The sequence below is a fragment of the Bos taurus genome, chromosome 12 (genome assembly GCF_002263795.3).
Source record: "Bos taurus isolate L1 Dominette 01449 registration number 42190680 breed Hereford chromosome 12, ARS-UCD2.0, whole genome shotgun sequence".
Taxonomy (NCBI): Eukaryota; Metazoa; Chordata; class Mammalia; order Artiodactyla; family Bovidae; genus Bos; species Bos taurus.
The window spans coordinates 15,337,687-15,362,402 of NC_037339.1; the positions used below are offsets into that span (position 1 = coordinate 15,337,687).

Sequence of the window (24,716 nt, forward strand, 5' to 3'; positions counted from 1 at the left end):
AATCTGCCTTATTTCCTTCTAGATTACTAAATGTTTTAGGATATTATGATTTATCAAAAGCTTAAGGAGGAATTAAATGCATTTCAGAAATGATTTTTTAGACATGTTCAAAAAAATCAGTGACAGATTTCCTAGAGTAATGGTTTCCATCAATAAAATTTTGTTATAACAGTTAAATTTTCTTTTGTGAACTGATGCAAAAGCCTCACTTATAATACTTCTAAGGAGATTTGTACAAACTATATCTCCTGTAAAAAGATGTGTCAGGGCTATTTTTATTATCTGAAATGAAACCTTGTTAGAGAAAATCTTACTTTGACATTAAATCATTACCGTGTTTTTGTTTTTGTGTTTTACATTACAAAGTCCAAATGCCAAGGAAAAGTCAGCTCATAAGCTGGAGAGGTATGTAGACAGTTCAATTATAGTGACTGATAAAATAGATTTTAGTATTTTTTTTCTGTTTTCATAGTTCTTTTGAATCCTGATTAAGCCTTTTTAAGTACATAAGGGATAATTTGATGTTATAAACTTTTTTTCTTGTTATACAAAAAGAAAATTATGCAGTTGATGTAGAGATTTTTGTTTTTAACATGGATTTTTAAAGGACTTTTTTGTACAGTAGGTTTTAAAATATTTCTTTTAGTATGTACAGCCAACTTTTGTATTACCTTAGATGTTGTAATGGGAAGTCAGTTACAGTTCTGAGTGAATATTAGCTCTCCTGAGTTTTTATGTATAAGCAAACTTTTTGCATAGATGCTAACTTCTGTAACCTCAGTTAAGATTTTCAGAAATATTTTGTTAAAGTTTATTAAAGTCAATATTTAATGACCAGTTTTAATGGTTAAATTTTAAAGGAGTGAATTAAGATGTTATTTGTACTTAGAAGTCAGAGAAAATAAGTGGCATAGAAATAAATGATTTAGCTGTTCTTTGCGAGCAAAAAATGTTCTCACCTTTAAAGCTAACTTTCTTGATTATTTAATTTAGATAGCCATACGTAAAACCTAATTTTAAAAAATAACTTCTTGTTTAGCATGAACTAAGGAAATGATCACAAACTCATTGAGCCTGAGATTTACCATCAAAAGAGGTACTGAAAAGAATCAATAAACTTCTTCCATAGGAATAATGTTTAGTGTTACTCATGTGTTATTTTTGAGCTTGAAAGATGAGATATTTAGGATAATTCTGAAAATGAACTCTCTTCATTATTCTAATACTGTATACTCTATTGAGAGTAAGTTACCCATGCTGTATTGGAGTTCAGTCTGCAAAGGAATGAATTGGCTGATTTTTGTCACTTGCAAATCCAGCCAGGGTTACTATAGCCTGTAGCCTGCCAGTTGACTGCATCAATGCATAATACTGTGTGAAGTCATTAAAAGGCATATTTGTTTTAAAAGTGACACATGTAACTTTTTACTATAATTATTAACTATAAGCAAAGAAGTTAGTCATGCTTTCATTTTTTTTTATTGTCATCAAGCAGTTTTCTAGGAATTTTCAGCAGTATTTCAATCCAGCTATAATTCTAATATGAAATACAGAAACTATGAACAAGCTTTTGGTGCCTACCATCAAAAATTAAACCCATAGCTTTAATGCTTACATCTCATTTTGCTTTCACCACAGCTCTGTTTTAGTAGATCTGCACATCTCTCTTGCTCTCAATGGTTAATTTTATCAGTTCAGTTTCTTCGTAGATTTTTGCCATGAGTAGAAAGGATTTAAAGTCTCATAGTCCTTTAAAATATTTTATTAACCTTTCCTTGAAAGAATGATAGATAATGTACATGCTTGTTCATTGTACAAGTACCCAAGACATTCTGATTGAAAGACAGCTTAAGGAAAAATAAACAAATAGCAAAAGCATTCCGTCTTTATTTACAGTATGTAGGAGATCACTGTTTTCACTTTAAGTGTACGTCTGATCAGCAGGAACACCTAGAGAAGGACATCTTTAGCGATAGAATTTACATACCGTTAGCTCACAGTAATTGATTAGCAGCAGGACTCTGAGTACAGAGCTGGTTGGGCACATTATTTGGGATGCCTTTGATGCCGAGGTTTTCTGAAGCTTGCTGGCTGCATGCTTGTTGCCTTTGTTCGTGGCACAGGTAATTACTTGATAAAATGAAGTGCATCGCTGTGAACAATTGACCCTTTGGAGCAGTCCAGGCTTGTCAGCAGTCTAAAACCACACTTTAAGGCCATCATTATGGCCTCAAACTTAAGAGTTTCCAAGGTGCAGACAAAGGTGTTGTCTTCCTTCAGTACCAGTCGAGTGCCATTTTCAGACTTTATGAAGTATTTAAATTGAATGGTATTTGACGATATAGAAAACTCCTCAGGAAAGCCATCCAGCCTGCTTTTGGACACCAGGACAATGCGAGATTTTATTTTTGATATGAAATCTGGAGCATTACAGAAGATTCTCAGTCCTTGTGAGCGATCATGGTTATCTGTTATTTCCAAGAAAGTGGTCTCCCTGGGTGTCAGCTGTTCTTTTTCCCACCTGGACTTCACTTCCTCCGCCAGTCCCTTGAGCTGAAAGAATTCTGCTTCTTGTGCAAGAAGTTGATTTTCTCGAAACCCTTCGGGCAGTAGAAGTTCTCCATTTCGTAGGAAGTTTAGAACATGCCTGAAGAGGAGTCCATCCCTGTCTATGAAATAATGACCATCGGCATCAAACGGGCAGAGAATTTTTCCATTGACTATACCTTCAAGGAAAGTGTCTGGGTACTTGGTCAGTGTTTGTTTCTGAGTGATGTATAAGTATCCACCAACGTTGAGGGTCATCAGAGTGGATTTGCAGTTCTTTCCCTGGTCAGCATCTTCCAGGCTGTTGTGTTTCCCTTCATAGTCCTTTTCTTTTTCTCTCCTGTTTATTTTATGCTCCATTTTTGAACACGCTATTTCAGCTTGTTCTTCTTGGCGTTGAGATTTTTAAAAAAGAAACACTACCACACAAACACGCCTTTATTCAGCCCCAGCCTGGTGATGGAATGGAAATGCTGGCAGCATCGCCTGCGCTGTCAGCTCGGTTTTGCAGTAGGTGGCGTATCAGCTATGTATGCAGGAGCTTTCTGGAGTAAGAGGGAAAAGAGATAATTTGCATTTAACCGTATCAGGGAAGGAACCTGCTGTGAAAAGGTTTTCATAGATATTCTTAGACATAAATAAAAGTTACTCAGTGAATTGAATTTCCTATGGGCAGTTAAGCAGTTATATATATTTAATTCTCCAGCTAAGTGTGAATTTTTATTCACTTCTCAGTGTCAAAATTAAGTAGGCAGGCTTAATATTGAACAATACTGTGACCTTTCAGAGAATAATATATGTGAAATTGCTATCATATTTTAAAGTAAATTATAAGTAGGAAACCCAAAGAGAAAGGACCTAGGTGTATAGAATTTTCTCTCCTGTAAAAAGTCACACATTCCACGGTGGTGGTGTCATTTTAGAAACAAAAATGAGAATACTTAAACCCGTTATTTGTGACATTGTACTTAAGTTTAATTGGATTTGCATGTGATTCTGATTTGGGGAATCAGTAAGTGAGAAGAAATTTTCTTAATGTCTTTCAGCAAAAGGTTCTGTTATTTTGGCTTTTTACCCTACAAGTAAAACAAGTCAAATAAACAGGCTTTACGGTATTTTTTTTTTTTTTTGGTTAAGATTTCTTATGAAAAATTCATAAGCTTGTTTCACCCTAAACACACTGAACAAAGACTTGGACTGCTGTGGAAAATACCGTAACCGTGTGTTTGTGTGTCTGTGTGTTTGTGTGTGTGTGCACGAACGAGTGCTCCCTCGAGAAGATGACAGAGGCAGTTTCAAAATACCTGCTATAAAATAATATCATGGGCCAGATTAGTTGGGTTTCTTTTGCTGCTGCTGTTTTTTTCCCCCCAGTGTTCACAAAAAGAGAGAGAAAAGACCAAAGCCTGTTGCCTTTTTTTTTTTTTTTTTTTTTGAGCTCTAACAGTGTGAGTATGGTGTTTTCCCCCGCCCCCTTTCTTTTTTTTTCCTTCTTCCCTCGTAAATTGCTTTCCAAAACATGTTAGGGATCTGAGTTTTCTTTTCTTGAGTTTAAAGACCCAGTGGTAAGAAATGTGAACATGGTCCCCAGTACACTATTATTTGGCTGATCTACCTGCTAAATTATTCTGAGGAACTACAGAATTAGACTTTAGATTTTGTCAAATTTATTTACATTTTTTTTACATTAAAGGTATTTAAAAATTTTCAACTTTGATAGAAGTGGGCTTCCCTTGTGGCTCAGCTGGTAAAGAATCCACCTGCAATGTGGGAGACCTGCGTTTGATCCCTGAATTGGGAAGATCCCCTGGAGAAGGGAAAGGCTACTCACTCCAGTATTCTGGCCTAGAGAATTCCATGGACTGTATAGTCCACGGGGTTGCAAAGAGTTGGACATGACTGAGTGACTTTCACTGTCACTTGATAGAAGTATTATTGGCGGAGATTCTTCTAAAAAGGTTTGCATTGTGTTTTTTCGAAACAATGTTAGATTTTCTTTAGATAAAAAAAATTTGATATTTAATTACAGCAGTTTGAATTTAGTGTTTAGGTATCATTGAGCTTATCAAAAGTTGATTGAAAAAAGAAGTTCATTGAAATTAAACTAGAAATCAAAGGCGTAACATTTTTAGGGCTGAGTTTTTGCTGAGAGGACTTCCTTGGTGGCTTAGAAGGTAAAGAATCCGCCTGCATTACAGGAGACCCAGGTTCAGTCGCTGGGTTGGGAAGATCTCTTGGAGAAAGGAATGGCTGCCCACTGCAATATTTTTTCTGGAGAATTCCATGGACAGAGGAGCCAGGGGGCTACAGTTCATGAGGTCGCAAAGAGTCGGACCTGACTGAGCAACTTTCACTTTTGCTTGGAGACCATGAAATTGAGCCAGAGAAGATTGCATTCTGGAGAGTTTTTAGTGTTTTATCTAGAATTTTATAGCTTCTTGATAGTAAGCCAACACTTTAGACTAAATCTTCCTCTCAGCACCACATCATTTAAGAAAAGTTTACTGGTATATTCTAACAATTTCATGTGTGTTGATTTTGTGGTTTGGGAATCAAGTCTTACCTATGGATACAACTTTTTCTGAAATATGGAATAGGTTTGGGGCGGGGGGCGGCACAACTTTAAAAATGGAATTCTTTTCTTAGTAGTAAATGTATCTGAGTAGCAAGCACATAACAGCACAGCCAGCAAAGGCATGCCAGTTTCACTTACAGGTATAGTCCTCTTTTAATGAAGTTTATGATGGTTTAGTCACTAACTCATGTCCAGCTCTCACAACCCCATGTGCTGTAGCCTGCCAGGCTCCTCTGTCCATCGCCTGGATTCTCCAGGCAAGAATACAGGAAGGGGTTGCCATTTCCTTCTCCAGGGAATCTTCCTGACCCAGGATTCAAACCCGGGTCTCCTGCATTGCAGGCAGATTCTTCAACCGACTAGGCCATGAGGGAAGCCCACCCCAGGTAGTGTAGCAATCCTGTTTCAGTCACATGAACGTCTATTCTACCTATCCCAGTCCAAAGAATCCTCAAAAATTCATTTGTAGTAATCCCTTTTTTTAAAAGAAAGAAAAAAACTTTGCCTCATTGAAGTAATTGGTAGACCTTTTTTGTTTTTTCCCAAGTTTTTTGTGGATATTCTTAATTGCTTTTTTTAACGTCTGTAAGGCCCATTTAGAAGACTTCAGTGAAGCTTCCTAAACCAGTTTTTCTCATTCAGAAAAGTTCTTAGGTTACTTTGACTTCTGTTCTAGAGGTCGCAACCACACAGCTGTTTACAGTGCGCGCGGGACAGCAGGACCAGTAGAGCGCAGCTGCAGCGTAGTGGGTACTGCTCAGGTTTTCTTTGTATGTTTAAGTAAGGTGAGATGGTTGGATTCTGTGTAAGCCTTGGTCTGCTGCATTTTACACTGTGGCCGTTTACCGACGCCTTCCTGGGGAGCCCTGGGGCTAGTGCTGCTAGAGGCTGGGCCTTGCCGTTGGGGACCTGAGGCACGACACTGACCTCTTCAGCCGTCATCCCCAGGGCCCCCTTATACCTGCTGACTCGCTCACTTCTGCTTCCTGATTTTTAAACCTGCTGGCGTGTGTCTTTTTTCCTTCTGGCTTTCCTTGACCGTGAACCACCCTGTCGTGTGCCTCTAACCCTTGACTGCCCTTTCTCACTCTAGACTTCACTCTGGCCTTCTTGGCTTCTGCAACCTGACATGAAAGATGTGTTTGCCACCCATGGCGGGGCAACAATAGTGTAACAGAAGGCCTGTCTTAGTGCCTCGCTGGAAGCTGATAAGAATCTATAGGACTTTTTTTTTTTTAATGTCCTGTGGCTCCCAACTTGCAGTCTTAAGAAAGAAAAATGGTACCCAGGAGACCCCGCCTTCTCTGCGTTGCTCCACTCCATCCGCATCAAAGCAAGGTGATTGCAGTTTACATTAATCACAGGGCTTTTGTTGCTCATTGCCGCTGTTATGGTGCGTGTGCTTCCGAGGAGAAAGCCAGGTTGTCTTTTTCTTAGTTTATTCTAAGCTTATATTTACTTGCTTTGGGGGCTAGAGGGTGGGGAGAGTCATGTCAGTCAAATCCACACAGCCCGAAAATTGTAAAAATGGTGCTTTGATAACTATTCCGAGGCGGACATCCATGGGTTTGTGTGACCATGTTTCTCTGCCTCACTGCAGATCCAGACTGGAAGTAATCAGTTAATTGTTTAAGCAGAAGGGCTCAACCTACACAGCAAAGATGAGCTCGTTTGAATGCACTTGACCGCTAGACTTGAAGATTTCATATGCAGAAAGGTGTTTTTTTTTTAAGTGTCTATCATAGACATATGTAATCACACATATAAAGTTTGACCAAGTTTAGTCAACTTTGAAGATGTATTTTCTCGCATACATCTATGTATCTGTTTTTCCTTCATTCAGCTCTGTTTTTTGCATTAGTTCAGGTTGCTGTAGTATATACATATTTCACTGCCTCTGGATAGCACAGAGTATTTCACACCTAGACACTCAGTGAATGTTGTTTTTGATTCCTTGGTGATGGACCCCCAGGCTGCCTCAGTCCCTTGCTGTGGTGAACAGTTTAAGGCATGTCCTCTTATAGGTGTCTGTGGAAACTTGTGTGGTAGACACCCAGGGGAGAGCTTTCTGGGCACGTTCAGTTTCACTTAGCACTCCCAGATGACTCCCAAGATGAGCTCTAACAGTGCACTCTCGCACCAGCGGTGCCTGTGGGTTCCTGTTTCCCCGAATTTTCTCCAGCACTTGGTGTTATCTGGCTTTTGTTTTGTTTTTTTAGATTTCACATAGAAGTGATATCATACAGTATTTGTCTTTTTCTGTCTGACCTGTTTCACTTAGCATAAGTCCGTGCTGAGTTGTGAGTCTGTTCATGTTGTTGCAGACAGCAATGTTCATTCTTTTTTATGGCAGAGTAGTATTCCATTGTGATATATATATATGCACACACACCACATCTTCTCTAGCCATTCATCTGGGGATGGACCCTTAGCTTGTTTCCATACCTTCACAGTTGTAAATAATGCTGCTGTGAATATCGGGGTCCTTGTATATCTCTTTTCAAATTAGAATTTCCTCTGAATATATACTCAGAAGTGGAATTGCTGATTGGTACAGTAGCTCTGTCTCTAGTTTTTGAGAAACCTCCATACTGTTTGCCCAAGTGGCTGCACCAGTTTACCTACCCCCAGCAGCGTATGAGGTCTCCCTTTCTCCATATCCTCACTCCCCAGCGTTGCTAATCTGTGTTCCTGTTGGTGATAGCCAACTTGGAGGACTTAAACAGTGTCACTGACAGGTTCTTGTTCCAAGTATACTCATTGGTTAGGCCCAGTGCCTTACCAAATTTTAGCAAAATCTTTCTGCTATATGGTGATGCCAATCTTCCACTGCCTGCATTAGGCAGAACTTACTCCAGGCCAGTGGGAATTATCTGCCAGCTCTTGATGGGAAATGAGGTCATTGTCAGCAGCGTGATTGACACAGAATATGCCAGAGATATTTTCTTGCCATAAGGAAGTAGAACCTTACCAAGAAGATCTCTCTCTTGGTTAGAAGATAAAAGATTTGGTAATTCCCCTACACTCAACAGATCACTCTTTTATGAAATTCAGACACTCCTTTTCAAGGAAAACGGATGAAGCTGCCTTTATTAAAAACATGGGGTTTCTGGTTCTTCATTCTCTGCCTCTACCAAATCTTTTTGATTATTTTTACCTGCATGCATTAATTCCTTTTTTTTTTCTTCTTAAAAAAAAAAAAAAAAAGGTGATTTCTTGTTTCTGCACTAAGAAAGTGAAGCCAACTACAGAAAGAGCAGGAGCTGTTAATTTTTACTTAAACCTGTCACTGTGTCTCTGCTCTGAACTTCTCCGTATTTTTTGAGACTTATTAATTTGGGTCTTTCGTCTTCACTTGAATTTGATACCCATTTACTTGATCTGCAGTGATATCTTTATCTGTTCATTTTCCAAAATCTGGCTAACCTTTGGCCATCTGACTTTCATGTCCTCTGATTACTTTTTGGCTTGACCTTCCTTTCACAAGCTGAGTTTTGTTTTTTAATGTATGCGTTTCTTATTTTTCATAGCCTCCTGTTAATAGCATTGAATGTGAGAAATACTCATTTTGATATTCAGCTATAATTATGTTACTGTAGTTTCTTTTTGGTGTTGAAAAATAAAAATAAAGGAGACAGTGTTATGTATTAACATAGTTTAAGAATCACGGATTTTTCTGTTAACCTAATTCTGTTTAAATACCAAAACTTCAGTTTTGTTTTGAAATATGAAAGTTTTCTGTATTAGATGTTGTCTGGTCCTGGGCTTCATCAGCACAGGTACTGTCTCTCCCACCTTGTGGAGCTGACTGACCACAGTATCTCACCAACTGTGCGGAGTGTCAAGTCCTCCTAGGACTCATTCACTATAGCTTCTGGCGGAATGGTGATGTGGATGTGTGATTCCATTTGGAGGAATAAGCTTGTAAGTGTTTTACAGCGTTGAACTGAGTCTTCATAGAAGCCCAGGAAACTGCTGCTTCAGCTAATTTTTAAACCCCATTTGAGGAGTGTAGAAAAGATTAAAGCGCTTTGTGTCAAAAGGAGCACACGTAAAAATGACTAAAGGAGGAGAAGTTCTGACAACATTCCATTCCACTGTTTGTTTGCTTTTCATTACAGAGGCAATCTTGGAAACACTTTGCAAATCATGCTAATTCATATTTTAAATGTACTTTGGGAGATGAGTATTGCAGGGAAACCTGTGTTTTATAATTCTGTAAGCAAAAGTCATTTGAGCTTTTAAAATGAGTGTGCTCTTTTTTTTTTTGAAGTGCAGACTATGCATTATTATTCACTGGAAAATTTTATTGTAACTAGATGAGCAAAGCGCTTCTATGAGCCATCAAATGAACACTGAAATTATATTATTGTAGAGAACTCATTTTTATAGTGCTATTTGGCAAAACAGAATTTTGCCTTCTCTCTCAGAAGGAGATGTTTTAAGTTAATAATCATTGTCTACAATCTCAAAATGAGGGGTATGACTGAAAAATTGTAAAGTGAATATTGCTATGAAATCCAGGACCAAAAGAGTTTCTGCCCCCAAATGCTGTCCCTTACCACTGTCCCTCATGTTACCATCTTCTCTTTAGATTCTCCTGTGTCTTTAGTGATGAGATGGTCGAGGGGTGAGGGGGTAGGGAGGTGGGGGCCTGAACCAGCAGGACAGGATATGGTGGTTCACAGGAGGACATGGAGTTTCTTACAGAGAGTAGAGTGATTGTAAATCTGGGATGGAGAACTCTATCATATGGCACACTTTTTTACATCTAACATTTCTGTAATTGGGGTATGTCTTAAAATCATTGACTTGTAAAATTTTCACGGTAGTATTTTGTCTTTCTTGCTGGCACATAAGGTAATGGTGAACATTACAATTGATGGCATCTTAGATTTGATGGCATATTTAAGCAATTCTGTAAGCTGTTGTCCCCACACCACCAGAAAATTCAGTTACCAGAAAGACGGGGGAAGGAGAAGGTGTTGGGGGAGAGGAGGAGAGAAGTATCAGGGCACCAGTTCCCAGCTCTGCCTGCTGCATATTAGAGTTGCCCAGTGAGTGTGTAAAAACACTTCTTGCCCACACAATGCAATTAAGGTAGAATCTCTGAGAGTGGACCCTGTAGTTTTTAAAAAGCTCCCCAGGTGATTCTTAGGACCAAGCAGAATTGAAGAACTACTATATTCAGGAAACTGATGAGCTCAGGAAAGTGAACTTACCTCAGAGGAGTTCTTAATGATGAGGGCGTAATTTCTACCCTGTAGTTACGAGGATCACTTCCTATTAAAGTATCTTGAAATAGTATCTAGAACTAAACTAGTGTGTGGTATTAGTACTGTTACTAAACATGGTGAAGAGAACTGGGATTATTGAGGATGAAATTAATGAAGCTTGAATCATATTCAGTGATTAAAAAATGTGTCATCAGATTGTCTCTAAGTGTTTTGTTCATGTTGTGTCTCAGCTGTACCACAGGCTTTCTTAGGTACAGGGGCCTGTAGTTTTCTTCTCTTGTGCCTCTCATCACACCTTGCACCGTGTTTGGCACTATTTACCTATGCAGCCCTGTGGTCAAAGCCTTTTCTCCTGGAGACTTAATCTTTCCTGGAAGGATTTGTTTTTCTCTTCATATAATCATGGTTGCTATTGTTCTTGAATTCTCTCTCATTTCTAGTGCAAGTGGATAGCACCTTTTGAGGAAGGTTTTACTAAAACAAGACTATTTCGGTACTATGGTTTTCTTTTTCATTTATTGTTATAGAACGGTATTACTTCATTTTTTTCAAATGAAAGTTTTATTTCTGGGTTTTATTCAACCTCTTACTCTTGAAAGCGGCTTTTAGGTTAGAGGTCATGTCTGTTTATATATATCATGCCCATGTCTGTATTTGAGAATTTATACTGATTAATTATATATATATAATTATACATATTGTGAATATTAATTATGTATAATAAGCAAAAAAGGAGACTACTGTGAAGTACAGGAGGAAAAATAACTTGTGAACTTGCTTCATAAACATTAAAACACAAATGTTTATTTTTAAAATGTTGTACACTAAGTTATTTCTTTGATCAGAAGTATGTTATGGCTTCTGTGGACCCATAGAGCAATCCAGACTCCTTTGTACATTTAAATCATCTGTCTGATTTTGTACCTTAGGTCACACTTTTCTTTCTTCTCCTGGGCAGCCAGTCTTGTCATTCACAGATACTCTTTGGTGAGCATTACAACATCCCTTGTACAGGAATGTACAGAAACCTTCTTTCTCCCAGTCCAGAGGGGAGAAGGTGAAGAGCAGTACTATGAATGAGGAAACTGAGATGTTTCCTAATCCTAAATCTAATCCTCAGATTATGGTTTCAGTATTTGATTTAAAACTGGGACTTCCCAGCTATTCAGGCTTGTTTATAATTTGAATATTATTATAAGAAAACACTATATAACATAATTTGGGGGAATACTTAAATGGCTGCTCATTTTGTTGCTTTTGAAGTAATACAATTCTGACTCTGTAGGCTTACTGAAATCTGAGTATGATCTTTTATTCCTAAAATTCCTGAATATTAAATAGATCAGAACATCAATTCACAAATTTGAATACAATTAGAAACACCTTCTTAATAATAGCAAGGATCGCAACTTTGCCCAACTGGTTTGTTAAGATGCCAAGTAGCTTATATTAATAGGCTTTACCGCAAGCGCAGGCAGAAACTGCTAGAAAAAGATTTTAAATGAGAACAGTGGAGACTAGCAGGAATATTAAACAATGGTTTACCTTTTAAATGCTCTTGATCTCTTGAAATACTGTTTCTTTAGTCCTTTTCCAGAGAGGACAGACACGGGTGTGAGGTAAAGAAGAATCAGGGAAGTAGCTTCAAGGCCTCAAGGATTAGCCCAGAATCTTGACTTTAACCTTGTCTGTGTTTTAACTTGAGTTGGCAGTGCTCTTAAAGGCCTCCATGTTGAACTGGATCCAGAGTGGTCTCGTGGAAATGAATGCCTGTAACTTCCTGATGCCCAGCGTCTTCTTAACACACTGCTCTCATTACTTACGTGCCAATGTTAATAGGCACCCTTCCTGCTTACCTGTCACTTTAGCTTGTTTAGACCAGCCAGGCCCTTAACTTGTAAGAAGTGCCAGTCAGTTGTTTCTGCTGGGTTCTACATCATTGTGTGTGTGTGTGTGTGTGTTTGTGTGTGTGTGTGTGTTGCTCAGTCATGTTCGAGTCTTTGTGACCCCATGGATGATAGCCCGCCAGGCTCCTCTGTCCGTGGGATTCTCCAGGCAGGAATTCTGGAATAGGTTGCCCTTTCCTTCTCCATCATCATACAGAAGTATATGTCAAATTGAGACAGAGAGTAGGAAGGTCCAGCTTAGAAAAGAAGTTTGTGTGTTTTCAAGTCCTGGACAGCTTCTCAGCATTTTCCCTTTGTCATTCCCAGAAAGCGTTTTTCTCTTAATTCCTACTCAAAAAAAATTTATAATTATATCTAGGTCTTTTAGAAAGTATTAGGGCAAACAAAATAGATATTGATGAAACAATAAAACATCTTCAGTTGGAGGGAAGGGCCAGTTTTGTTTTGTTAATTTTAGTGAAAGAGACTTGGAAGAGATCCCAGTGACTTTCCTTCTGCATACAAATGCTGAGACCCAGAGATGTGAAGTAACTTCTCCAAAGTAACTCCGCTGTTTAGTGACAGATTTAGAACTGGGATGCTTCCATTCTTGTTATAAGAATGCACTTTGTGTAACTTAGCCTTTAATACTTTCTCTCAACGTTTTTCTGAAACTAGGTGGCAGTATATAGATCAATAAAATACCATCACAAAGGTGTGTGTTCATACTCATGAAGATTCTTTGGGCTGCAAGGAGCAGAAACCAGTAAGCAAACCAGTCTAGCTCAAGAAGCGGGGGAGGTGAGAAAATTTAGAAGAGGTCCTGGAATAGTTCCCAGAATCTAAAGAAAAGTTGGACAAATGGCCAGGCCTAAGGAAAGATAACCCTCATGAACCATAATAAATTCTGCTTAGTACGGTAGAATCACACAGCCTCTAGGACTGTAGTCCTCGAGGACCAGTAGTCCTTCCAGTAGTTGAATTAGAAGGTCGGAAATCATGAAATGATAGCCGAATGTATTCCTACTGCCTTAAACACTGTAGGACCCACCAATGCACATTTAGTCGCCAGTGTGCATGGAGGACAAGGCCTTTGCCCTCAGCATAGGACACTGATTATCTGATCTCTTTTTCTTGTGGAAAGTAAACCCATAATTTAGTTTAGATTTTTATTTTTGGTTTCTTGAAAAAGGAGCAAGACTTTAGACACAGTGAGACAGTACAAATGTAGAATCCTTCAAGACTTTCTCTCTTCTGGTCTCTAGTTGTCACTCCAGTACCTAATTTGACAGGTTTTTAGCAACTTATCTTTATATCACATCTTGCTGTTCTTTAGTTGTTTGGACGACTCTTTGCAACCCCATGGACTGTAGCCTGCCAGACTTCTCTGTCCATGGGTTTCTCCAGGCAAGAGTACTGGAGTGGGTTGCCATTTTCTTCTGCAGGAGATCTTCCCGACCCAGATCAAATCCTCATCTCCTGCATTGCTGGCAGATTCTTTATCACTGAGCCACCAGGGCAGCCCTTACCACATCTTACAAAGCATTAAACTTAGTTTTCATAGAAAGTCTCCCTCCCCCATACTCATAATTAATAGGATTATATAACATATAATCAAATTGCATAATTACTAACAGTAAAACTAGCATAAACAAGTTCTAGCATAGCTTGAGCAGAAGTGTGTGGGAGTGATAGAGATTAACCTACTACCCACTAGCGTATAGCAAGCTCTGGGCATCTGTCACCATATTTAAGAGGGAGATTGAGAGCCGTGCTAATCTAGAAGTGGGTTAAGTGGAGGCCTAGCAGAAGTGCTCCTAGTGTGTTAGAGTAGTTTATACACCTGTCTCATTCCAGCAAGCTCCAAGAAAGTAATCTGGAAGCCACTGGGTGGAAGGCGGGTCCCTGGAAATCAAAACCATTTTCCTAATGATATCAAGCGTTTTTGCCTTTTTCACTCTGATTTTCTACACAGTTTTCAGTTTTCATTTCTAGTATGGTCAATATCAGTAGATAAAATCCACATAAAAAGTTCTTTTGGATCCTCACATTTGTGAATGGCTGCACTAGACTCTGCTCCTTGAGGGCAGGAGCCAATTTCATATTTCTGAATTATTCCTGATGTATTTGCATAATCTTTTACATAAAAGGCACTCAGTAAATATTTGACAAATATATGAAAAAAAGCTCATTTTTCAAGTATTTACAGTCTTTCAAACTGAACCAACAAAGTAGTTTTAAGTCATGGTTTCTGTATTAATGAATATGATCTGTAATTAACAGCAGTGGTGTGCAAGTGAGTGCTTTCAGCTGACTTAAAATGTAATATATAATAGCTTTCCCCTGAAATCTTAAGCAGTGTTTTAGAGAAGCAGCACAGTTTAGTGAGGGAAAAAAAAAATGAAAGCATGTTCCTGAGAGGTTTTAAAAGTGTGTGATGGTTTTATATCTTGCTTAGGGGGCTATAAGTAAATTTTTTTTTTTTTTTTCCAAGAGAGGGGAAAGGGCAAAGAGTGAACAGAGATGTGGCCTTATTTAAGAGCAGCCAGTTGATGGAAATTTTCATTGCTGCTGATGAAGACCTTTCCTTTCACTTGAGAAGCTATTTTAGATTTGAAAAGAGAATATGATGGACAGGAAATCATGGTTTGGGGAAGTGAATGTTGCTGCTTTGAGTGACCTTGTTGGAGAAGGGTGATGATGAGTGGTGGCCAGGTGAAAGCAGGTAGGTGCTTTAGATGCCTGCTACTCTTTCAGACATTGTAAGTGTGAAACGTCTTCAGCAGAAACTTTTAAATAAAAATTAAATTCACCTTGTCCACCCGAGAGTGCTGTGCTGTGCTGTGCTTAGTCGCTCAGTCCCTTCTGACTCTTTGCTACCCCATGGACCGTAGCCCGCCAGACCCCTCTGTCCATGGGGATTCTCCAGGCAAGAGTACTGGAGTGGGTAGCCTTTCCCTTTTCCAGGGGATCTTCCGAATCTAGGTCTCCCTCATTGCAGGCAGATTCTTTACCAGCTGAGCCACCAGAGAAGCCCAAGAATACTGGAGTGGGTAACTATCCCTTCTCCAGAGGATCTTCCTGAACCAGGATAAGAATACTGGAGTGGGTAGCCTTTCCCTTTTCCAGGGGATCTTCCGAACCAGGGTCTCCTGCTTTGCAGGCAGATTCTTTACCAGCTGAGCTACCAGGAAAGCCCCCACCCAGGAGTAGGTACTGTTAAATAAGTGTGGAACATTCACAGATGGTATTGAAAGGTAGCTTCTTAGTATTCAACATTAGTAAATACATGGGTATGTAAATTATCTTTGGAGACAGTATTCTAGATTTATTTCATTTTTTAAAAAGGATTAATTTATGTTTCAGTAGTGAGCTATTCTCATGCATTTAAGTCCCTGTATATTGGAGTCATTCCCAAATCTTGTGATTGTTACGACAAGAATCGTTCTAGCTTAAACTTTCAGCTTCAGTAGAGGGGCATGCTTGAATATAAGATTTGTTTTTGCTTTAAGAAAATTCAAATTTTAATATTACTAAATTCATTAGTAAGAGGAAATTACTTTTAGAATTTAAATTTAATATAAAATAATTCCAGCCTGCTTGTTTCCTTCCTGCCATATTTTGGTATAAGGTAGACATGCTTCTCATCATCACCCTTTGCAGTCATCTGTCACCCTGTACCTTGAGGTTTGTGCTTATGTTGCATCAGACTATTGAATTACTGTGTGTTTGCAGTTAGTACTTAGGGGCTGTAATAAGGAGTTCCAGGATTTTGGAGACAAAATCAGAAAAGGTCACCATAAAATTTTTGGTGTGTGGAAGACCTCATTTATGGATATGGATATGCTGGATCCCTGTTGCTGCGTGCGGGCTACTCTCTAGATACAGTGCTTGGGCCTGTCATTGTGGTGGCTTCTCTCGTTATGGAGCACGGCTTCGTTAGCTGTGGCTCTCAGGTTCAGCAGTTGCGGCACTAGGGCTGTAGAGCGTGTGGGCTCAGTAGCTGTGGCGCACAGGCTTAGTTGCCTCGAGGCATGTGGAATCTTCCCAGACCAGGGATCGAACCGATGTCTCCTGCATTGGCAGGTGGATTCTGAACCACAAGACCACCAGGGAAGTCCAGAAACTTTTTCTCATATAAATCATGTGGGCGTGGTTCCACCTGCAGTTTATGTTTTGGTCAGTTTATCTGTTCGCCCAGTGAACTGTATGCTTCTTGAAGACAGTACTGTATCTCAGTCATCTTCGATTCTACAGTGCCTAGATGGTTCCCTTCGCATGGTAGGCACTTAGTTAGTGTTTGTGGAATGTATGAGGTCATTGGCCCTCAAAAGATGGATCATAAATGCATTGCTGAGGAGCCAGAGGAGTTCCTGAATCTCTCCTGGATACTTGGGTGAATTCTCTTAGAAATATGATTGAACCGTAACTGTTCCTAACCATAGTCATCCATTTCCAGAATGCACTAAGGCTGGTGCCATCGTGGGTCAGTCATATATGCATTATCAAATAAGATGAGATCCAAAGTGACTTGGGGCCTGGTAGGCGCACAACAGTAGGTGCTAACTTTTGTTTCTCTTGAATATTGTATCAGGGTCACCGTAAGAATTCTTACTAACAGTGGGAAAATTTTTCCTTCTGTTTGGACAAATGTTCATAGCAGTTAAAAGCTCTCATTTGGCCACACCCATATTAATCATTTTGCTGAAAAATAGAAGTTAGAGCAACTGGCAGGCGGAACTGGTATTCTATATAACCTAGGCAAGAACCTGACTAGTTTCACAGTATTTTTTAGGCTAGCTGTTTTAGTCAAAGTGTATTCTAGAATTTTGTTTTTTGGACATATATGTATACATACCCACACATTCAAATACGTGTATGTATATACCTTTGATTTAGTGCTTTAGACTTTTTCAGAAGTTACTTCTCTGTACACCCTTCAAAGATGATATAGCCTGTACACCCTTCAAATTTTTATTTGATTTTATGCCCTTTTAAGCCACTCTTTAGAAAGAGCTAAGTGTTTAAAAGCTGTTATTGGCAAGGGGCTGCAGCAGTCTAAATAAACCTGACAGGAGCCCGGTGTTTCACTACAAGTTTTTTTGCTATTCTGATCAGTGATACCACTATAAACTTAAAAATATTCCTTTTCTTTTCTTGATTTATATTATTGACTATATTTGATTGTGATCACTGTTACTGTGGTTAGTGTGTCAAAATACAGTCTTGAAAATGATAAATGTTATCTAAATACATTTGTTAATTTTTTTCTTTCCATTCAAGATAAGCTTTCACTGGAAGGAATAGTGGTACAAAGAGCTGAATGCCGACCTGCTGCCAATGAAAACTACATGAGGTTAAAGAGGTTGGTGTTTATTACTTTAAAACGATACCTGGTGTGTTTTTTTTTTGTTTTTTTTTTTTAGAATTGAAATACATATATTAGATTGCCTGTTGACTACATGAAAACAATGGTTATTGTTGCAAGTGTTTTCTTCAAAGCTTGTTTGTTTTTAAAATCAAATAAATAAGAACAAATTTTTAGTTACAAAATAAGTAAGTCATGAGGATGCTGACTATAGATAATAATAGTTTATTGCACATTTGAAAGTTGCTGAGAGAAGAGATCCCAAAAGATCTCATTGCAAGAAAAAACAATTTTTTTCAACTATGCTTGCTGTCGGAAGTTAGACTTACTGTGGTGATCCTTTTCCAGTGTGTACGCTTGACTGAATCCTTACCGTGTATTCCTGAAACTAATACAATGTCAGTCACATTAAAACTAAACTCAGAAAGAGTTTCTTCAGTAAGGGGACTTTGAGGACCTAGGCTGTTAATTTGGGTTGTATTCAGCTACTTTGTTACTATAACCTGGAATCAGAATTTGTAAATGTCTTTTTCTGGTTGTCCTTGTAAATCTTGATTCTCTGAAGACATGTTACAAGATCTTTGCACCATTTTATTTTCAAGGGCTATAATTTTCCCATGATGAATGTGTATCTAAAATACTATACACTAAAAAGCAAGTATAACTAGTTGCTAGAATACCATCCTTTTTTCTTAATCTACAGAGAACTTTTATAAACCATTACCTTGTTAGAGATTTTGCTTTGGTGTCCCTCCTCCACACTTTTGGACGTGGTTATTACCCTTTTGTAATTCATGCTTAAAGGTTATGATTGCAAATTCTTGGTACTTCAAATTTTGTGATTTTCAAAGAGTCAACAATTTTTTAAACTTGGAAGAAACGTATTGTACTTGTTTTATAGTTTATATCGAATGTATTTGAATCCCCCATATAGTCTTGAATTACACATTTTAAAATTTACCCTGTACTTAACTATGTGAAATAGTAGTGAACAAAACAAAAGAATCTCTCTGCCCTCATGGTGCATACATTTGAGAAGGTTGTAGCTGCACTGAACTGGTAGCTGGGCTCACACTTCCAAGAGGCAGCCACAGCACCTCTGAATATCCACATTGACTGAACTGGATCAGCTCTCAATTTCACATCTTTTAAACTCCCCTGCCCCGCCCCTCTCAATTAGATCAGATGTCTGTCTCTTGGGAATGAAACAGAGACTAGTTTTCTTGTCCAATAACTCTTCTAATTTCAATTCCTCCCCAGGGCAAGGGAAAGGATGACAATCAAAATGAAAAATTTTTATAACAGTAAATAACTTTGGAACACAGGCAGATGTTCCTCTTTGGTTTTAGCCTATAAAGTTTATTATGTAATACAATTCTTCTTGAGAATTTATCGTCTTCAAATAACTACTGAACTTGGAAAATGCAAAATCTGATTACTCAGCTCTTTGCCAAAATATTTTTCTGTGGTCTTAATTTTCTTTAAAAGTTTCTAAAGATTTCTGGTGATCAGATCAGGCAAGTCACCTGCTGTGTTATGAAACGGCTGCTTTTTCCTTACCAAAGAAGACGTTAAAATTGTTTAGCCTTTTGGAGTATGCTGAAAGACCAGCTATCACATAGTTCAGTTTCGTCAGTGACTTAAGGAAACAGGGTAATTCAGGAGATGATAATCATGTGAGTTTCATAAATAGATGCTATATGACATAAGTCTTGAAGGCTGAGACTTTTTTTGACCAAGTGGGAAAAGATGGGAATAAGAACACTTTAGACAGACAGACAGGCAGGTACAGAGACCTGGGGAAAACATCCTCCTCTCTCCCACCTCACATCCAATGTGTCAGAAAAATCTTCCTGAATGTACCTTCCAAATATTACACAGCTGCTGTCTGACCACTTCCCAGCACCCACATGATCTGCCTTTGTGTCTCATCTGGATCACGGCCAGAGCCTCCTACCAGAGTTCCTGCTTCTGCCCTTGCCCCACTGCTGGCAGCACAGTAGCCAGAACAGTTCTTGTAAAACCTGTCAAGTCGTGCCATTCCTTTGCTCACCTGTCACTTGCAATGCTTCCCATATTACTCAGAATAAAACCCAAGTCCTTGCAGTTGTCTGCAGGGACCTCCATGGTCTGCCCACCCTTCTCTTCCCCTTCTCCCCATCTGAACCTGCTGTCTCCCTCCCCTTGCTCATCTGCTCCATCCACGCTGATCTCCTAACAGCCCACAAGCATAGGCACACTTCCATATGAGGCCTTTGCACCGGATGGTCTTTCCTGCCTGGAGCGTGCTTTCTCCAGATAGCTTCATGGCTCGCTTCCTCACCTCTGTCACGTCTCTTCTCAAATTCTACTTTTTCAATAAGGCCTGCCCTGACCACTCTATGCTTGTGTATAGCACGTATTACCTAATGTAATTTACTTACTATATGTATTGCCAGCTTTGCCCCAGAGCAGTTTAAGCTCCCATGGTTTGTTTTTTGTTTTATGTATACTTGCTTTTTGTTCACTCATACGCGCACAAACATACACCCTGAGTGTCTAGAATAGTTGGTGACATGTAGTAGGTAGACAGGAAATATGCGTTGAGTGAATAAATGGCGGGAGAGACGATTAAAGAGTCTCTTATGCTTGTTAGACAACTTGTTAAAGAGCCATATGTGCTGTGGTAAGAAGTTTGGACTTGGTGTGCTATTGCTATTAAGGAGGCACTGAAGAATTTTAATCTGGATGGAAAGTGAAGGGACTGTGTTTTTAGAAGAGTCATTCTCGCCATGGGTTCCCAGGTGGCACGGTGGTGAAGAATGCCTGCCAATGCAGGAGACAGAGGAGACTCAGGTTCAGTTCTTGGGTCGGGAAGATTCCCCGGAGGGGGAAATGGCAACCCACTCCAGTTTTCTTGCCTGGGAAAATCCCATGGGCAGAGGAACCTGGAGGGCTACAGTCCATGGGGTTGCAAGGAGTTGGACACGACTGAGTGAGTGAGCACACACACATGCATTCTGGCCATGGTGCAGAGACTGAGACCAGGGAGGGAAGTTAGAGGCTGGCGTCATAGTCCAGGTACAAAGTGTCAGAATGACTAAACACAGTGGTTCTAGGCCGAAGGGAGATGAGAGACTTAGTTTGAGGATGTTTGGAGGTAGAGTCGGCAGGACTTGATAAGCCCATCTCAGACTTCCTGAGTTGTGGGACAGGGGCTTTCTCCAGACCCAGACTGATCGTGGTGGCTCTTGTGTTGTGGCCAAATGCACGTCCTGCTGTGAGGCTCAGGCTAGCTCTCTGCCACCCTGTGTAATGTGCTCACGAAGGCAGAGGGGTAGAGACGCCCTTAGAATTTCAGTCCGATTGACAATTTATGTAAAAAGTTAAAAAAGCAAGAAGTACTTAAACTTAGGAAGAGTGAGCATAGCATAGTGAAGTCAGTCATGTCCGGCTCTTTGCGACCCCATGGACTGTAGCCCACCAGGCTCCTCCGTCCATGGGATTTTCCAGGCAAGGGTACTGGAGTGGGTTGCCATTGCCTTTTCCAGGGGATCTTCGGGACCCAGGGATCAAACCCGGGTCTCCGCATTGTAGGCAGATGCTTTACCGTCTGAGGCACCAGGGAAGACTAGGAAGAGTACCAGTGAGTAAATTACCAAAACAGGAGAGTAATCTGAGCCTTAAGTCGTAGCTCATGTATTTTGTTGATCATTAGTCAACATTTTCAGACTCCTTCTGTGATCACTGGAGAAGGAAATGGCACCCCACTCCAGTATTCTTGGCTGGAAAATCCCACAGACAGAGGAGCCTGGTGGGCTGCAGTCCATGGGGTCACTGAGTCGGACACAACTGAGCAACTTCACTTACTTACTTACTTACTGTGATCACTAAGACTCAGTTTAAAAAAAAAAAAAAAATCACTAGATACTCTTCTTGCTCTAGAGAGCTTTCCATCTTTGAACCTCATCAAAACGCACAGAGCGGATTATCTAAAGATCTTTATTGACAGTGCAGTGAGGGAGGAACACAAACGTGGTGGCACTGCTGATGGCAAGTGGAAAGACAGGCGGCCGGGTGTGGGTGCTGTCAGAGCAGAAGTGTGTGAGAGCAGAGTCAGCAGCTCGGTGTTTCAGATGTCCTGTACTGTGGACATTTCACACATTGAGTCAGAGAGTTTTAGGGCCTTCTTTTTTCTTTCTATTGGCTGTACCGCGTCTTTGTTGTCCTTTGGGCTTTTTTCTAGATGCAGCGAGCCGGGGCTACACTCAATTTGCTGTGCACGGCTTGTCATTGCGGTGGCTCCTCTAGTTGCGCAGCGCGGGCTCTAGGGCCCTCGGGCTTCAGGAGCTGCGGCACGTGGGCTCAGCACCTGTGGCTCCCAGGCTTAGTTGCTCAGAGGCGTGTGGGACCTTCCCAGATCAGGGATCAAACCGTGTCTTCTGCGTCGGCAGGCAGACTCTTGACCACTGAGCCACTCGGCAAGTCAGGCCTTCTTCTGTCTGCCTGCCCTTGAATGACATTCAGGCGTTTCTGATCACCTGGCTCTTGTCTCACTTCCTGGCTTCACTTTCAGCTCGTCTCCTTCACCTAGATGCCCGACAGTTACAGCACACTAAAGCTGTTTTCCCAGATGCGCTAGGCCCTCGTACATTTTATGCCTGTGTAACATGTTGCATCCTTTACCTAGAATGCCTTAGCTGCCTTCTGCCAGGAGCCTTTAAAAGCAACCCAGGCGTCACTCAGAGAAACCTCGTGCCTTCCACTCCCCGGTCCAGGCAGGATCCTGTGCTCCCCCGTTCTGTTCTTCTTCACTGGTAGTGTATAAATGTCTGCTGCTGAGGTGTACATGGTTGCATCTTCTACAACATTACAGACTTCATAAGAACGGAGAATGAGAGCTCTGGTTTTCTTCCTTGCCTGTTCGCTTTCCCTTCTTCCTTTCCTTCTTGTATGTTCAGCACTTGGCGTAGTTCTTTACAAATAATAGATATCTAGAAGTATTTGTTGGGTTGAAATGGATTGAAATAAAAAGGGAAGGCAAAACTAGGTACAGAGACATGGAAGTCAGCAGCATTCAGCTTCTTTGTTTAACTTCTGCATGTTTATGTCACTAATTCAGCTAAAAATCCTTGTCTCGAAAGTTTTTATTTTTAATTCTTTCATTGTTTGTGGGTCTTCTTAAAAAACCTAATAAGAAAAGCCTTTCCCTCTGGGAACAGAGTACTGGTTGCAGACGGCTTTCTTCCCTGTGCTAAGACTCCAAACAGCAGGGAGCAAGATGTGATTCACGCTGTCTCCCAGGGAGAACTGATCCTGTGGTATCTGCCTTGTCTTGTTATGAGGCAAGCAGAAAGGACCCTCTCACTCAGTAGATCTGTATATAATTTGTGGGGAGTGTAATTCATGCCCAGAGAAGTATCTGCAAATAAAATTTTTGCAGTAACAGCACCAAAGCATTTTCTTTCCACCACATTTAAACTAGTCCTTGGAGTTTTTACTTTTCCCCATATATATATATCTCATAAAGATTAATTATTTTATAAATGATTTTTCTTATATATTAGGATGATGATCTCATACCAGGTCCCTTTATATTTAAAAAAGAAGTACAAGATGGGTTGTAAATAGGATATGCTAAGCGTTGCTTCAGTTGTGTCCGACTCTGTAACCCTATGGGCTGTAGCCTGCCGGCCTCCTCTATCCAGGAATTCTCCAGGCAAGAATACTGGAGTGGGTTGCCATTTCCTTCTCCAGGGGATCTTCCCCACCTAGGGATGGAACCAGCGTCCTTTAAGTCTCCTGCATTGGCAGGTGGGTTCTTTACCACTAGTGCCACCTGGGAAGCCCTGTAAATAAGATGATTATATAATTAATCATTTAAAATAGGATGCTTTTTTCTTTTTAATTTATTTTTTAATTAATTTATTTATTTTAATTGGAGACTACTTTACATTATTGTGGTGGTTTTTGCCATACATTGACATGAATCTGCCCCGGGTGTACATGTGTTCCCCATCCTGAACCACCCCCCACCTCCCTCCCCATCCCATCCCTCAGGGTCATCCCAGTGCACCAGCCCTGAGCACCCTGTCTCATGCATCGAACCTGGACTGGCAATCTGTTTCACATATGGTAATATACATGTTTCAATGCTATTCTCTCAAATCATCCCACCCTCGCCCTCTCTCACAGAGTCCAAAAGTCTGTTCTTTACATCTGTGTCTCTTTTGCTGTCTCACGTATAGGGTCATTGTTACCATCTTTCTGAATTCCATATATATGCATCAATATACTGTATTGGTGTTTTTCTTTCTGACTTAATTCACTCTGTATAATAGGCTCCAGTTTCATCCACCTCATTAGAACTGATTCAAATGCATTCTTTTTAATGGCTGAGTGATATTCCATTGTGTATATGTACCACAGCTTTCTCATCCATTCATCTGCTGATGGACATCTAGGTTGCTTCCGTGTCCTGGCTATTATAAACAGTGCTGCGATGAACATTGGGGTACACGTGTCTCTTTCAATTCTGGTTTCCTCAGTGTGTATGCCCAGCAGTGGATTGCTGGGTCGTATGGCAGTTCTATTTCCAGCTTTTTAAGGAATCTCCACACTGTTCTCCATAGTGGCTGTACTTTGCACTCCCACCAACAGTGTAAGAGGGTTCCTTTTTCTCCACACCGTCTCCAGCATTTGTTGTTTGTAGACTTTTTGATAGCAGCCATTCTGACTGGCGTGAGATGGAACCTTATAGTGGTTTTGATTTGCATTTCTCTGATAATGAGTGATGTTGAGCATCTTTTCATGTAAAACAGGATACTTTTACGAAGGAAAGTAGGCCTAACTAGAGAAAAAGCCACACTGAGACAACACTGTAAACTGTCCCAGATAAACTGGGATGTAAAATGACCCTTACTGTGAATAGCCTGGATAAATTAAAATGCCAAATTTAAAACAAGAACTTGAAGAGTCAAATACTGAAAGTTCTGGCGATTAGGAAACATGTACCACAAAATCTAGAACGTTCAGCTATGGCTGAACTTAAGCTTGATGTGAGTCCCAGTAGCCACACAAAGTTGGGCATATGACAGTGTTCTTTTCATGTTTAAATGTATGTT

The 24,716-nt window shown here is 40.1% G+C and overlaps 2 protein-coding genes across 4 annotated transcripts in view; one reads left to right on the forward strand and one right to left on the reverse strand.

Annotated features, from left to right (window-relative positions):
• The window catches only part of GTF2F2 (general transcription factor IIF subunit 2), a 136,215-nt gene that overhangs the window by 54,977 nt on the left and 56,522 nt on the right, over window positions 1-24,716 (forward strand). For both annotated transcript variants that reach the window (XM_005213597.5, NM_001038064.1), the window contains 1 exon segment: window positions 17,529-17,610. In XM_005213597.5, the coding sequence (XP_005213654.1) occupies window positions 17,529-17,610 (82 nt within the window).
• KCTD4 (potassium channel tetramerization domain containing 4) lies at window positions 1,461-12,096 on the reverse strand. Of its 2 annotated transcripts, XM_010810731.4 has the most exons (2): window positions 11,905-12,096; window positions 1,461-3,092 (listed from the first exon to the last, which is right to left on the reverse strand). In XM_010810731.4, exon 2 carries the CDS (start codon window positions 2,905-2,907, stop codon window positions 2,128-2,130), a length of 780 nt encoding a protein of 259 aa, XP_010809033.1. In that variant the 5' UTR covers window positions 2,908-3,092; window positions 11,905-12,096; the 3' UTR covers window positions 1,461-2,127.